Below are 12,498 nucleotides of genomic sequence, written 5' to 3' on the forward strand. Positions count from 1 at the left end.
ATGTCGCCTTCTCCCAGGCCTCCTCTCTGGACTCCAGTGCTGAGCTGTCCGCCACCACCCATGTTCTGACACATGTTTTTTTTAATTGCCAGTACTTGAAAGTAGAAGCTCCGGTTTCCTCCCACAATCCAAAGACATGCAAGTTAGGTGGATTGGCAATTCAAAATTGGCCCTAGTGTGTGCTTGGTGTGTTTGTGTGTGTCCTGCGGTGGGTTGTTACCCTGCCCAGGATTGGTTCCTGCCTTGTGCCCTGTGTTGGCTGGGATTGGCTCCAGCGGACCCCCATGACCCTGTGTTCAGATTCAGCGGGTTAGAAAATGGATGGATGAAAGTAGAAGAGATTAGGAAAACAGCTTTGCGTCTTTCTACTTTGCAGCTCGGCGCAGTTAAAAACAATGTGAAGACGACACTGCCTTCAGCGGCAAGGGGTCGTAAGAACAAAGTGGACGCTTGGAGGCGTGGAATGTCTGGCTGCTCCGCCGGGTCGAGAGCTTTGCAGTTTCGCGTAGCGTCCTTCTTCTCGCATTGTTTGTGACGCTTCGAGTGCCCCGTCGGCTCCTGCGAGAGTGGAAATCTTTGCAAATGAGTGTAATCGGCGCCATCAAAGCAAGACTCTCTTTGTCTTTTAAGAAGATGGAGGGTTTTGTGACGATGCAGGTTTGTTCCATGCTCCCAACAATCTTCATGTGAGCCCTTGAACCCTACACTGTTGGTAATGTTACTGATGAGCTTAGCAGTGCAGTGTTCAAAATAAGAGCAGTGCATTCAAAAGTCTTTAAATAAATAATCCAATAAAACGAGTGTTATTGTGGAGGTTAAAATTAAATAGAACAAATCTTCTAAAAACAACGAGGTTAAAATAATGCAGGAAGCAATCCTTTAAAACAACAAAGCCTGGTGTCTTCTTTCCTGCGGCAACTCTCCTACTCCTCCCATCTGGGCTTCTCAACAGGGGAGTCGCCCTACCTGCTGCTGGCCCTCTGTCCGCTCTCCTGCTGGTCGGTCGCCTTACTGATCCCTGACTCTGGTAGTCTGTACGAACAAACTTGGGATTCCCCAACGACCAAGGCTTTCTCACTGGGGACACCACATCCCAAGTCCCGACTCCCGCGGCCTTACACGGAGAGCCATCTGCCTTCCGGTCACTCCCGTCCTTCATAAAAACTCTGCGGGAGCGACCACAACTACTACGCCCCAGGTGTCGGTCAAACACCCTGGCTGCCTGCACAGCTGCATGCAAGCCTTCACTTGCTCACTTTCCCGCACAGGCTTGCTCTCTCTCTCTCTCTCTCTCTCTCTCTCTCTCTCTCTCTCTCTAGCGCTTCTATTTATCAAGAGGGCATGGCAGCTGTTCCAAATTGCTGGCCCCAGGAACAATCACGGATGTAGACAGTTTCTCGCCTGTGCACTTAGGTGAGAAACGCCCACACCAATCGCCCGAGAACCGCTACAGCCACGCTACTACGCCCCCTTGCTAAGCTGCAAGCGCGGTGATTATTTATTTAAAGATGGACCTTTTGTTGTGTGCTGTGGACCCACTACACCACAGGTTTACATTTAAGAAGATGTACTGACCTCTTCATGTTAAGTTTTGGACTTGGGAATTGTTTGGACCTTCTGTCTGTTAAGCACGGAATGGCAGCGTCCACATTTCTCAAAATAATTTTTCTGTTAAATCCTAGGCACGTAGTGCAAGGTTGTCGGGCAGAAATTTGCAGGATTGCATAGAAAATGGAATTTCTATACCACAGCGGTCGTGTAGAACCTTTCACGAGGGATCTGCTATCAAGAGATGATCAAAGTACATTTAAGCTACTGTTAGTGCTACTTACCTGCTGTGTTATTGCGCCTTTAAAATGTACTTTACCCAAAAGCACTCCAGTACTGCTCAATGTATCTTTACTTCTTACATGTTAATATTTTACTATTTAATAATTTATATGCTATATTTTATTTTTATCCCTTGTACTCGGTGAGCGAAGCCACTGGGTAATCAGCTAGTGTATGAATGGATGGGGTCATTACCTGGCCGGGATGCCAGGAGGGACCGGAAAGGGACACTATTAGCTTCCAGATCACGAGGGGGCAACCGCCCTGGAGAAAGAGGACCACGGGAAAGGAACAAAGATTTTAACCCGTTGGGACCCGTGGCCACCGCCAGGGGGCGCATTAAGCCTCATTGGACCTGGGGAACTGTCACTTCCGCCACACCAGGCAAGATGGCTGATGAACCTGCCAGGGATGCCCGGAGTGCTTATGGTGCAAAGGGCAGCACTTCCGCCACACCAGGCACATCCGGGCGGGAATAAAAAGGGCGTCCGCCTCCTTACAGTCGGAGCTTGAGTCGGGAGTGGGAGAGGACGAAGCTCCCAGGAGGAGATCGGCGCCCAAGGACTGTGAAAGAGATTATTGTGGTGATTTATTTGCGGATTGCATTGTGTGGTGTTCGGGACTTTAATTCCTGTATCTAATGGTGATTAATAAATGTTTGACTTTTATAAAGATGTGGTATACTAATATACTATATGCTATACTAATCTATACTAATAAAGGGCAAAGCCCTGACTCACTCACTCATCACTAATTCTCCAACTTCCGTGTAGGTAGAAGGCTGAAATTTGGCAGGCTCATTCCTTACAGCTTACTTACAAAAGCTGGGCAGGTTTCATTTCGAAATTCTACGCGTAACGGTCATAACTGGAACCTGCTTTCGACCATATATACGGCCATAGCTTGCAGCCCGGTCGCCGTGTGAGGTGGAGTTGCGTCCCGCATCATCACGCCTCCCACATAATTGAGTGCCTGCCCATATAAGGTAAATTATTCACGGGTGAAGGACTGTGCTTATGCAATTGAAGATGAGATGGTCTAGTGTAATGCACAAACTCCGCGAAAGTGCAAGAGAAACTAAGTGCCTGGTCTGAGCTAACATTAAATAATTGCTGGTGAACGACTGTGCTTATGCAAATGAATAGGAAAGCAAGGTGTAAAGCTTAACTTTAAATTAAGTTCATAGACACGCTGCTGCTAACATTTGTCATGCCTAAGATGAATACGATATTCGCAAGTACAAGTGTAATGAGAGGATGTGGGGTATAAACGAGACTTTTGATCACTTTGTAACTAAGTTAAAATTGCTGGTGAAGGACTGTGCTTATGCAAATGAAAATGCATATGCAAATGTTATGTTATTTTTAAAATGTTTCTTTTTCATAACTTTAACACACTTCTTCTGCTGCGAAGCGCGGGTATTTTGCTAGTGTACTGTATAATAAACCTGTGTTGGGTGATGTGAACGTGTCCACCTGTCTGTGTCCGCTTCCACAATTTTTCATTATTTTTTTTTTTTATACACACATTATATATATATATATATATATATATATATATATATATATATATATATATATATATATATATATATATATAGTGTGTATAAAAAAAAAAAAATAATAAAAAATTGTGGAAGCCGCCCCGGACACCATATATTATATAAAAGTGTGTAAGCGTTCTTGGAGCTCAGTCTGTACCATGAAGCTTGGTAGAGGCCTTGTGCTGATAGTATCCATCTATATGATGTGGCACATTAGTAATGGTAGAGGGCAAAATGAATATAGTCAACGTCCTGGAGATGAACTGACAGCAGTCTGCAAGAGATATGGGGCTTTGGGAGGATTAATCTTTGACCAAGACTGGCCAAATTATCAGGTGCTATACTTGTGGCAAAACCAATTGGCAGTTGATATTAGCCTTTGGGGGTCAGTTTTAGTATAACTGACACAGTACCATATTAGCTTATTAAAAATAATTGCCTTTTTAAGGTTGGGGAGTATGTACTGATAGTGCATTGCTGCACCCACCTCATGGCTAAAGTGCCATTCCTGCCTCCAAGTTGTTAAGGCTACATTATATTGCCAGTCGTTTATTCATTTCGAGCCTCTGAAAAAGTCCAGAAATCCCTATTCTGTGGAATGTAATGATGAAGAGGTACATATTAGTAGAATTTTATCTGAAGTATTATTGTCTCTCTGTAACTCATAGGGGGCCCTGATTGTAAAAGGGCCTTGACAAATGCTCCAAAAAAAGATGCCAACATTTTTTTCTCTTTCTGTTTTCACCTTGTGCTCATTGTAGTTACTTGTACATTATTACCATTGCACACCCCCCGACTGCAAGCACAATCTCCAAAGGAGACCACCCCAGCTTGTTTTAATCTTGTATGTATTATTCATATGTGTGTAAATGTATGCTTGTGACACCCTGAGGCTTGTGCAAGTCTTAATCTGGTTTTATAGCTCACTTACTAATTATGTTTATTTCCCAGTTATTTGATTCTATTAAATGAATGATAAACTGTATATAAAATAGAGGCAGGACAATATTTGTAATGAATGTCTCATTGCAGCACAAAGACACTGAAGTAGTTGCAGCATTTAATCATTCATTGTGGTTTGCTACACTTGCTTTTACTGGTCATTATTAGAATGCAATGAAGGGAGCAAACTACACACGAGTGGTGCAGAATAGTAGGAAAACAACAAGAAGGATTAAGCAATTAACGCTATAGCAAAGATGGAAGTATTTCTGAATGGCCTATTGATGTAAAATGGTTAAATGTATTTAACAATTTCTTAAATTACGATATATAAATATTTCCATGCATCATTTGTCTTTTTCTGTCACATTAAGTTAAATCTATTTGATTTTGTATCATGCAAGACCACAGCTCTGGGGCGAACTGCAACAACACTAAACCTGAAAGTTAGTCTTGTTACCATGAATCATTCTGAGCTCGTAGAACACTGCAGCTAACATACGAAATCTAAATATTTGGTTGTTATGGTCACTTGTGCTTTAAGAAAATGGTGCCATTACTTTACATATGTAATATACACTGAAGTAACAAATGTTTAGCGTGTTCTTTAAAACAAAATACTTAGAAAAATATTAAACACTTATAACACATTGCAGAAGTGATGTAGAGTGTCATGCAGTTTTAAATTATCTGCATAACACAATATAATAGCATGTGAAAATCAGGTAGGATTATTTCTATAGATATTTTGTTTGTTTGTGTGTGTGTGTGTGTTTTCCTCATTTGTTTGACTTTCTGATACCTCATAGGAACTCTACCAGCTTGGCTGAAGGGCACCCTCTTACGCAATGGCCCGGGAATGTTTTCAGTTGGAGATACCAGTTACAACCATTGGTTTGATGGACTTGCACTGTTGCATAGCTTTACATTTAAAGATGGTAAGTTTAAGTTTCTCAGAACTTTTCTATGTGTGATTTCTGTAGGTATTTGGAGTAATATGATAAATGGTGTCTGTTTAGTTACTAGAGTACTAATTTTACTATTTTTATACAAATAGTGTACAGTTATTATGCTTCTTGCTGTACATATTAAATAAGATTTCTGGAAAGGTAATCGTAAAGCACCCACTTTATATCTGTATCGTTAAATTCATAGATGCAAATCTGATTTCTTTGCTGATTTAGTTAAACTGGTACTTTTATGCTGTATTTCGGATTGGATATTATATAATGATTAGATTGACAAATCCTACAATTGGTATACTTTTACACAGATAGTGCAGACTATCAGGGGTATCAATCTGCTGCTTAAAGGTTGAAATTTTTCATCTAATTTTATTTGCTAGAGTTTGCCTTTTGAATAGTCATTTCTAAAACTTTGTGTATGCTTAATTAGTGAGTGCTGTTCATTTTGGTTTTGTTGACTATACTAAACCGTAACAAGATTAGCAATATATTTTTAAAAAGCTTCTGTAGATAGAATTACACAAGATTTTGTTTTTTTTAATGTTACAAACTCCATATAATCTGTAATGTGTCCCTGTACTTCAAAATGGTATCTAACAGGCTTATGTGACTGCCATAAGTAGAACATAAAGCAAAATGATAGATGTTTAAATTATTACCACATGTTTTCAGTTAAAGTAGTAAACAATTCATTTTAGCACTCTGATTTTTTTTTTTTTGTAGGTGAAGTTTATTATCGCAGTAAGTATTTACAAGGAGATACCTACAAGTGCAACATGGAAGCCAATAGAATAGTGGTATCAGAAATGGGAACTATGGCCTACCCGGATCCATGCAAAAATATCTTTTCAAAGTAAGAATGCTTACTTTACATATGTTTAGACCCTTTCTAAAAAAGTAAATGATTCCTTTAACTGCAGTTCAATGTGATAATTTTATACATCTTTTCTTTCATTGGGATTTGTCCGACTCTGTGTTTTTGTTAATCGGATGGACACTTACTGGTACAATCCTTTATCTGTACAGCAAAATGTATTTCACGTTGCCTCAACTCAAATAAAGAGAAATAAGGTTGATGAACATTGTTGTTAAAAACTAGTGTTGACTAAAATTAGAATTATTTTTCTTTTGGCTGCTTCCATTTAGGGGTTGCCAAAAAGGATCATCTGTCTCCATCTATCCCTGTCTTTTACATTTTCTTCCACACCAATTGTCTTCATGCCCATCCTCACCATATCCATAAATGTCTTCCTTAGCCTTCCTCTTCTCCTCTTCGCCTGGTGGTTCCATCCTCAATTGGAATAATGTTTTTAAAGCACAGTCATCGCTAATTAAAAATTAAACTTCTTCTTTTTTTTAGGATTGCAGGAGCATTTCAAAAGAAAGTTACATTTAAATAATATGGTACTGCTTAGTTTTATAATATCTTCTCACCTGTAATTGGCTAGAAGTACAGTAGCTAAATTTGAAACTCTTGCTGAAAAATGTGGGCTCACAATGAGTGAACATGGGTGGAAGTGTGACTGTAATGGTGTCAAATGCTCAGTTTATTCCTACATTTTTGTTTGGGTAGACTTGAAAATGACAGTGTGGTGTTGTGCTTGAAAGCCCCAATTCCCAGTAATGGATTATGAATATTAGTAGATTAATGGAAAGGGTTGTTAGGGAGCGGTGTGGAGGTTTACAGCTTACCTACACCAATATGATATGCAATAGTCCTCTCTAACAAAAAGCTGTGTAGCTATAATTGTATACTTCACGCTCAGAATGCGTACGCGCCCGCATCATGGCTACCACGTGTTCCCAGAGATCATTTGATGCGTCCTCTGAGCAGGTCCTCAGAAATTAACGTGGTGCGTGCATGAGTTTTACAGTACCAGCAAAAAATCAGTGTGCAGTGTGCTAAAAGTTGGAATGTGACGTCAGAGTCTCTGTTTACTATCTACATGTGACAGAAAGTCGCTTTGCGAATCCTACGAGATCGGTGTGCATGCTTCGATGTTTGATGAAAGGTTCGATGTGGTGAAGCAACATGCTGACATACAGATGTATTTGTGGTGCTTTTATATTCAAGCGTTGTATATTCCCAATCATAATGACATGATACATTTTAAAAGTCTCACATACTCTCTCTTCTGTGCCGTTTTTTTTTTTTTGAGGGTTTCCTCCAGTCCTGACAGCAGCGGATCACCAGCAATAGATCGCCTCACTGAGCATATTAAATGTATGATATTCCACCTCTCTGCATATTTAGAATCCTTAGATTTATACTTGATATCTCTTTCATGATGAAATGCATTAAAGTATGTATGTTATTTTACAGATAAATCGGTAATTTCATTAAATAATGAATACTGTTAATAATTACACACATGGGGGTGACACGGTGGCAGAGCAGTAGCACTGCTGTCTTGCAGGGAGTCATGTCGGTGATATTCCCTGCCTGGAGTTTACATGTTTTCCTACTGGGTTTCCTCAGTGGGCTCCAGTTTCCTTCCAAAGATATGCAGATTTGGTAACACTAAAATGACGCCAGCGTGTAATGTGTGTGCTTGTATTCGCCTTGCGATGAGCTGATGACTCGTCTAGGGATTGTTTCTGCTTCGTGCCCAATGCTAGCTGAAATGGACAAATCCCTGGACTGATGGATTAAATCATTAAACATCCTTTTCAGAGATATTGCGGTAAGGTGTCATCGGAATTTAATGGGTGTTCCAGGCAATTCACAATACAGCAAAGCTGAACCTGTTCTCGCCGTGATATCTCGCACTGCCACCTGGTGGATTCCTCCAGATGTGCGTAAAGTACGCATGCAAGTATAAACAGTACAATGCTTGCGTAGCAGGAGCATCCGCTGCAGCATGCATCATGTTGCATGAAGTATAATCCTGGCCTAAGGATGCATGAGTGCCAAGGGCAGGTAAAGAATAGTTGTGCAAACTGATCTTGCATTCTGTTTCAGGCCGCTGGTTCATTATTACTCTGTGAAAAAAATTGCACCATCAGAATGTAAAATCAATATCATTTCATTACACATTACCAAATGGTATCAAAAAGAGGCCATAAGTGGTAAAAGGTTATATTTCTAGAGTATCTAATCCTTTGTTCAAATCATTTCAGTGCTTTGTCACAGACAAGTACATTTTGTACAAAAGAAAATTAAGTTGTCTGTAGAGGATAGTTTTCACTCCTGCCTGCGAATTGCCAGCATGGCACAAAGCAGTATAAAGACCCTCAAGACCTCAAAGTGAAAGACCAGCATTAGCAGGGATGGAGGAGTTGCACATGCCAGTCTGCAAAGGCTGGAGTCACAAGGAGGGAATATACTCTTTTTAAAGCATGTTCTATCTTAGGTGGAAAATTATGGGAGGTAGCTGAAGAGGAATAGGGAGAATTGCAGCCTAAGTGTAAACAGGACTTTAGAAGACCGGTCACCTAGCAGATGCAAAGCATGCAAGAAATGATGGGATTTTAGTCTTTATGTTAAAGCTGATGGTTTCAATAACCAGTTGTAGTCGTGTTTTTTTTTTTTTTTTTTTTTTTTTTTTTTTTGATATTCAGTGTGTAAATGTGTTTGTTAGACAATGCAGATGGACTGGTATGCTGGCCAAGATAAGTTGTTTGCTTACCTGGCTGAAAGGCAATCATGGATGGATAGCAGGACTGGTTTGGCTTTGATGGGCATCCTGGGCTGGAAGGTTGTAGTTCTCCTTCTAGGATAGTGTCCATTTGGACACCCGCGGAACTGCATGGGAATTAGAATTCTGAAGGGCAGCCGTTTCGGGGTCCTTGGGTGTCGCTGAATGGATCTGCTGCGAGACTGCTTTCCAGAGACGTGGAGGTTATACATGAACCGGAAGCTTTAGCCAAGTGTATGCGTTTATTTATGCATGTTTGACTAATAAAAAATGCTAAAACTGCTAATCGTAGTACATGAAAGTGATAATGTGTTTTCTTTTTTTTTTATTTTTTAAAAAACTTGACAAGTTCTTATTTACATTAAAATGGTGATTGTGTGTTGCTAATTTTAAAGTTTTAATTGTAGTTTGTTTTATTTCTTTGTGCTTACAAGCAAAGCAAAAAAATGTTTTTACTCTGAAATACAGTCCCATAAAGTACTACTACCTTGCTATATATCTTTAATTTTAGAAGTTTTATAATATAAATTGAGTACAGTAGAACCTTGATATCCATGTCGTTATTTAATACACTACATTTCTTATAATTCAAAAAAGCTCCGATTTGAATACTGTACCAAGGGCATAAATACTACGCTTTTAACCTCAACTGTACTGAACAAGTAGTTTGAGGGTCTGGAGACTGTGGGAATCCAGGTGTGACTTGCTCACCCCTCCCAAACTGCCCTTCTCAACTATTGTCTGCACGTCACCAGCCTCGATCATTTATACATGCACTACTGTTTCATTCACTTAGGATTTTTGTATTTCAAAGCACTATAATAAACGGGAAGTGAGAACAACAAACCTGCATTCTCTGACATAGAGACAAGCAATTTTACGACGTGAGCTAAATGTAGTACTCCATCCATCAGCCACACAGTGCCTGTCTCTGGCCACTGTGAGTGTTGTGCTTTCCTGGTGATGTCCACTGATTTCTGTCTGTCTCAGTCTCCACCTTCTCTCCACCATATCATTGCCACTACACTCCACCATCCACAGTGCAAATCCTACCCAGATCTGCAATTGAATTGCTGTAATTTATACCATAAAACATCTCAGTTTGAAGATCTGTGCTTTGGGGAACTGCTGGTGGTGGATGGTGGTCTTCCCTGGTAACGTTGGCTGATCTCTCCCTGTCAGCCCCTACCTTCTCATCCATTTTTATCTTGGGTAGCATCAGTCTACATCACAGGTGTCAAACTCCAGGCCTGGAGGGCCACAGTGGGTGCAGGTTTTCTTTCTAACCCTTTTCCTAATCAGTGTTCACTGCTAATTAACTTTTCCCTCTGTTTTAATAGCCCTGCTTTTAAGGATTAAGTCTTCTCAATTGATTCTTTTCTTCATTAAATGACACCCAAACAGAAATGAGACGTGAAGATGACCAGCTAAATTGGGGCTTCAAACTCCAACCAGTTCTTTAACGAGAAGCTGATTCTTGCTGTTAATTTAAACCCATTATTCAATTCCATGGCTTGTTGCTGCTCTCTTTCTGCCACAGCAGACATTTCCAAAACTGTTGATATTCTGTTTTTTTTTCCTAAGAGCTCCTAAAATGTTTTGGTAACCTGAGGGATCAACCTTACAGAGACCTTTATCTTTATTTTCAGATTTTGTTTGATGGGTACAGATGAGCTGGTCATGTCCTGCTTGTTTTACTGTATGTCTCATTACTGTCTGGCTGCTAATTAAGGAAAAAGCAACTAAGGGGCCTGAGTCAAGCTAATTAAAGCTAAGTCTAAAGAAGTTAATTAGCATCAAAAACTGGTCACTAATTAAGAAAGTTAGTTAGAATGAAAACCTGCAGCCACTGCGGCCCTCCAGGACTGGAGTTCGACACTCCTGGTCTACATTAACAAAGATAACTAGGGTTCTACTATATTGGATATTTTTTTTAAATTACTTCATTTGATTAAAATTTATACATTACAAACATTCTAGAATATAACATTAAACATGCGTTTCAGTATAACCAAACTACAAAATTTAATGAAGTTATACAGTGGATTCCATATAAAACATTCCACAGAAAATATGTTTATCATCCCATCACCACCACCACCACAGAGAAGTAATTAGTAATAAAAAGATATTCTGCCAAAATTATTCTCCTTACTAGTTAAAATATTTTTAGTACAAGTGTTGGCAGTGGATTAGAGAGGTTGGGAGCCTGCACTGATTTACAGCTTGTTGCTGCATCCACCTCACAATGAACCACCCAGATTGGGACCCGAGTGCAGCTGTGCAACAAGTGGATTAGAAATCTGTCAAGTTCTTTTTACAAAGTTCCTAACTTGTTAACATGTCTTCTTCTGCTTCCATCACCAGCATGTCCTCTCTCACCACATCCATAAACCTTTGCTTAGGCCTTCCTCTTCCCTGGCAGCTCTATCCTTAGCATCCTTCTCCCAATATACCCAGCATCTCTCCTCTGCAAAAACTGTCCAAACCAACGCAATCTCGCCTCTCTGACTTTGTCTCCCGAACGTCCAACTTGAGCTGACCCTCTAATGTACTCATTTCTAATCCTATCCATCCTTGTCACACCCAGTGCAAATCTTATCATCTTTAACTCTGCCACCTCCAGCTCTGTCTCCTGCTTTCTAGTCCGTGCCACCGTCTTCAACCCATATAACATAGCTGGTCTCACTACCGTCCTGTAGACCTTTCCTTTGACACTTGCTGATACCCGTCTGTCACAAATACTCCTGACACTCTTCTCCACCCATTCCACCCTGCCTGCCCTCTCTTCTTCACCTCTCTTCCACAATCCCCATTACTCTGTACTGTTAATCCCAAGTATTTAAACTCCTCCACCTTTGCCAACTCTACTCCCTGCATCCTCACCATTCCACTGACCTCCCTCTCATTTACAAACGTATGATTAACGCTTTAAAATCTTTTTTTTTCTTTTTTTTTTTAATGCAACCTCTAAATATGTTAGCTTAATCCAGTTAATTTGACTGTGCTTCGCATATTGCTAATGAAGCAGTGCCAAATGAATCCAAGTCAATTAATAGTAGTAGCGACTCACTGTCACTTGATAGTTCTCTGTTGTGTTTTGATAATGATCTTCATAATGATTTACAAACCAAGAACAACCACCCTGAAAGAAAATGCAAATGCAGAACTGTCATCAGACAGTGAGGATGAGCCACTGATGCCTTGCACCTCTTCCTTGAAATCAGTTAATTGTTCAGCAATATATAAACTTCAGCAACAAATTACTTACAGCAATGGAAACTAAGGGAGGACAAATACCTTTACTCCTGGCTAAGTTAGCATATGTGGACACCAGGGGGCACTCCCACTCCCCAAACACCTAACACGTAGATACAGACACAAGTATAAAAGCCGAAAGCATCTTTATTACTCTTCCACAACAAGCTTTTCTTACCACACTCGCAAGTATATACAATAAGCACAGCGCACTATACACCAACTCATTGTCTTTCTTTCTGTCACTGCTTCCTCCACTCCTTCTTGGAAGCATTGCCACCTTCCTCCTGACTCTGGCTTATCCCTGTGAGGCAGGCAGCTC

The 12,498-nt window shown here is 40.3% G+C and overlaps 1 protein-coding gene across 1 annotated transcript in view; it reads left to right on the forward strand.

The window, feature by feature from the left end:
• LOC120535468 (beta,beta-carotene 15,15'-dioxygenase-like) overlaps nucleotides 1–12,498 on the forward strand; it is a 46,615-nt gene that overhangs the window by 10,059 nt on the left and 24,058 nt on the right. Inside the window, exons 2-3 of the mRNA XM_039763349.1 lie at nucleotides 5,125–5,253; nucleotides 6,004–6,133. Coding sequence (XP_039619283.1) covers nucleotides 5,125–5,253; nucleotides 6,004–6,133 — 259 coding nt within the window. The remainder of the gene's footprint in view (nucleotides 1–5,124; nucleotides 5,254–6,003; nucleotides 6,134–12,498) is intronic.

Source organism: Polypterus senegalus, chromosome 9 (assembly GCF_016835505.1).
Source record: "Polypterus senegalus isolate Bchr_013 chromosome 9, ASM1683550v1, whole genome shotgun sequence".
Lineage (NCBI taxonomy): Eukaryota > Metazoa > Chordata > Cladistia > Polypteriformes > Polypteridae > Polypterus > Polypterus senegalus.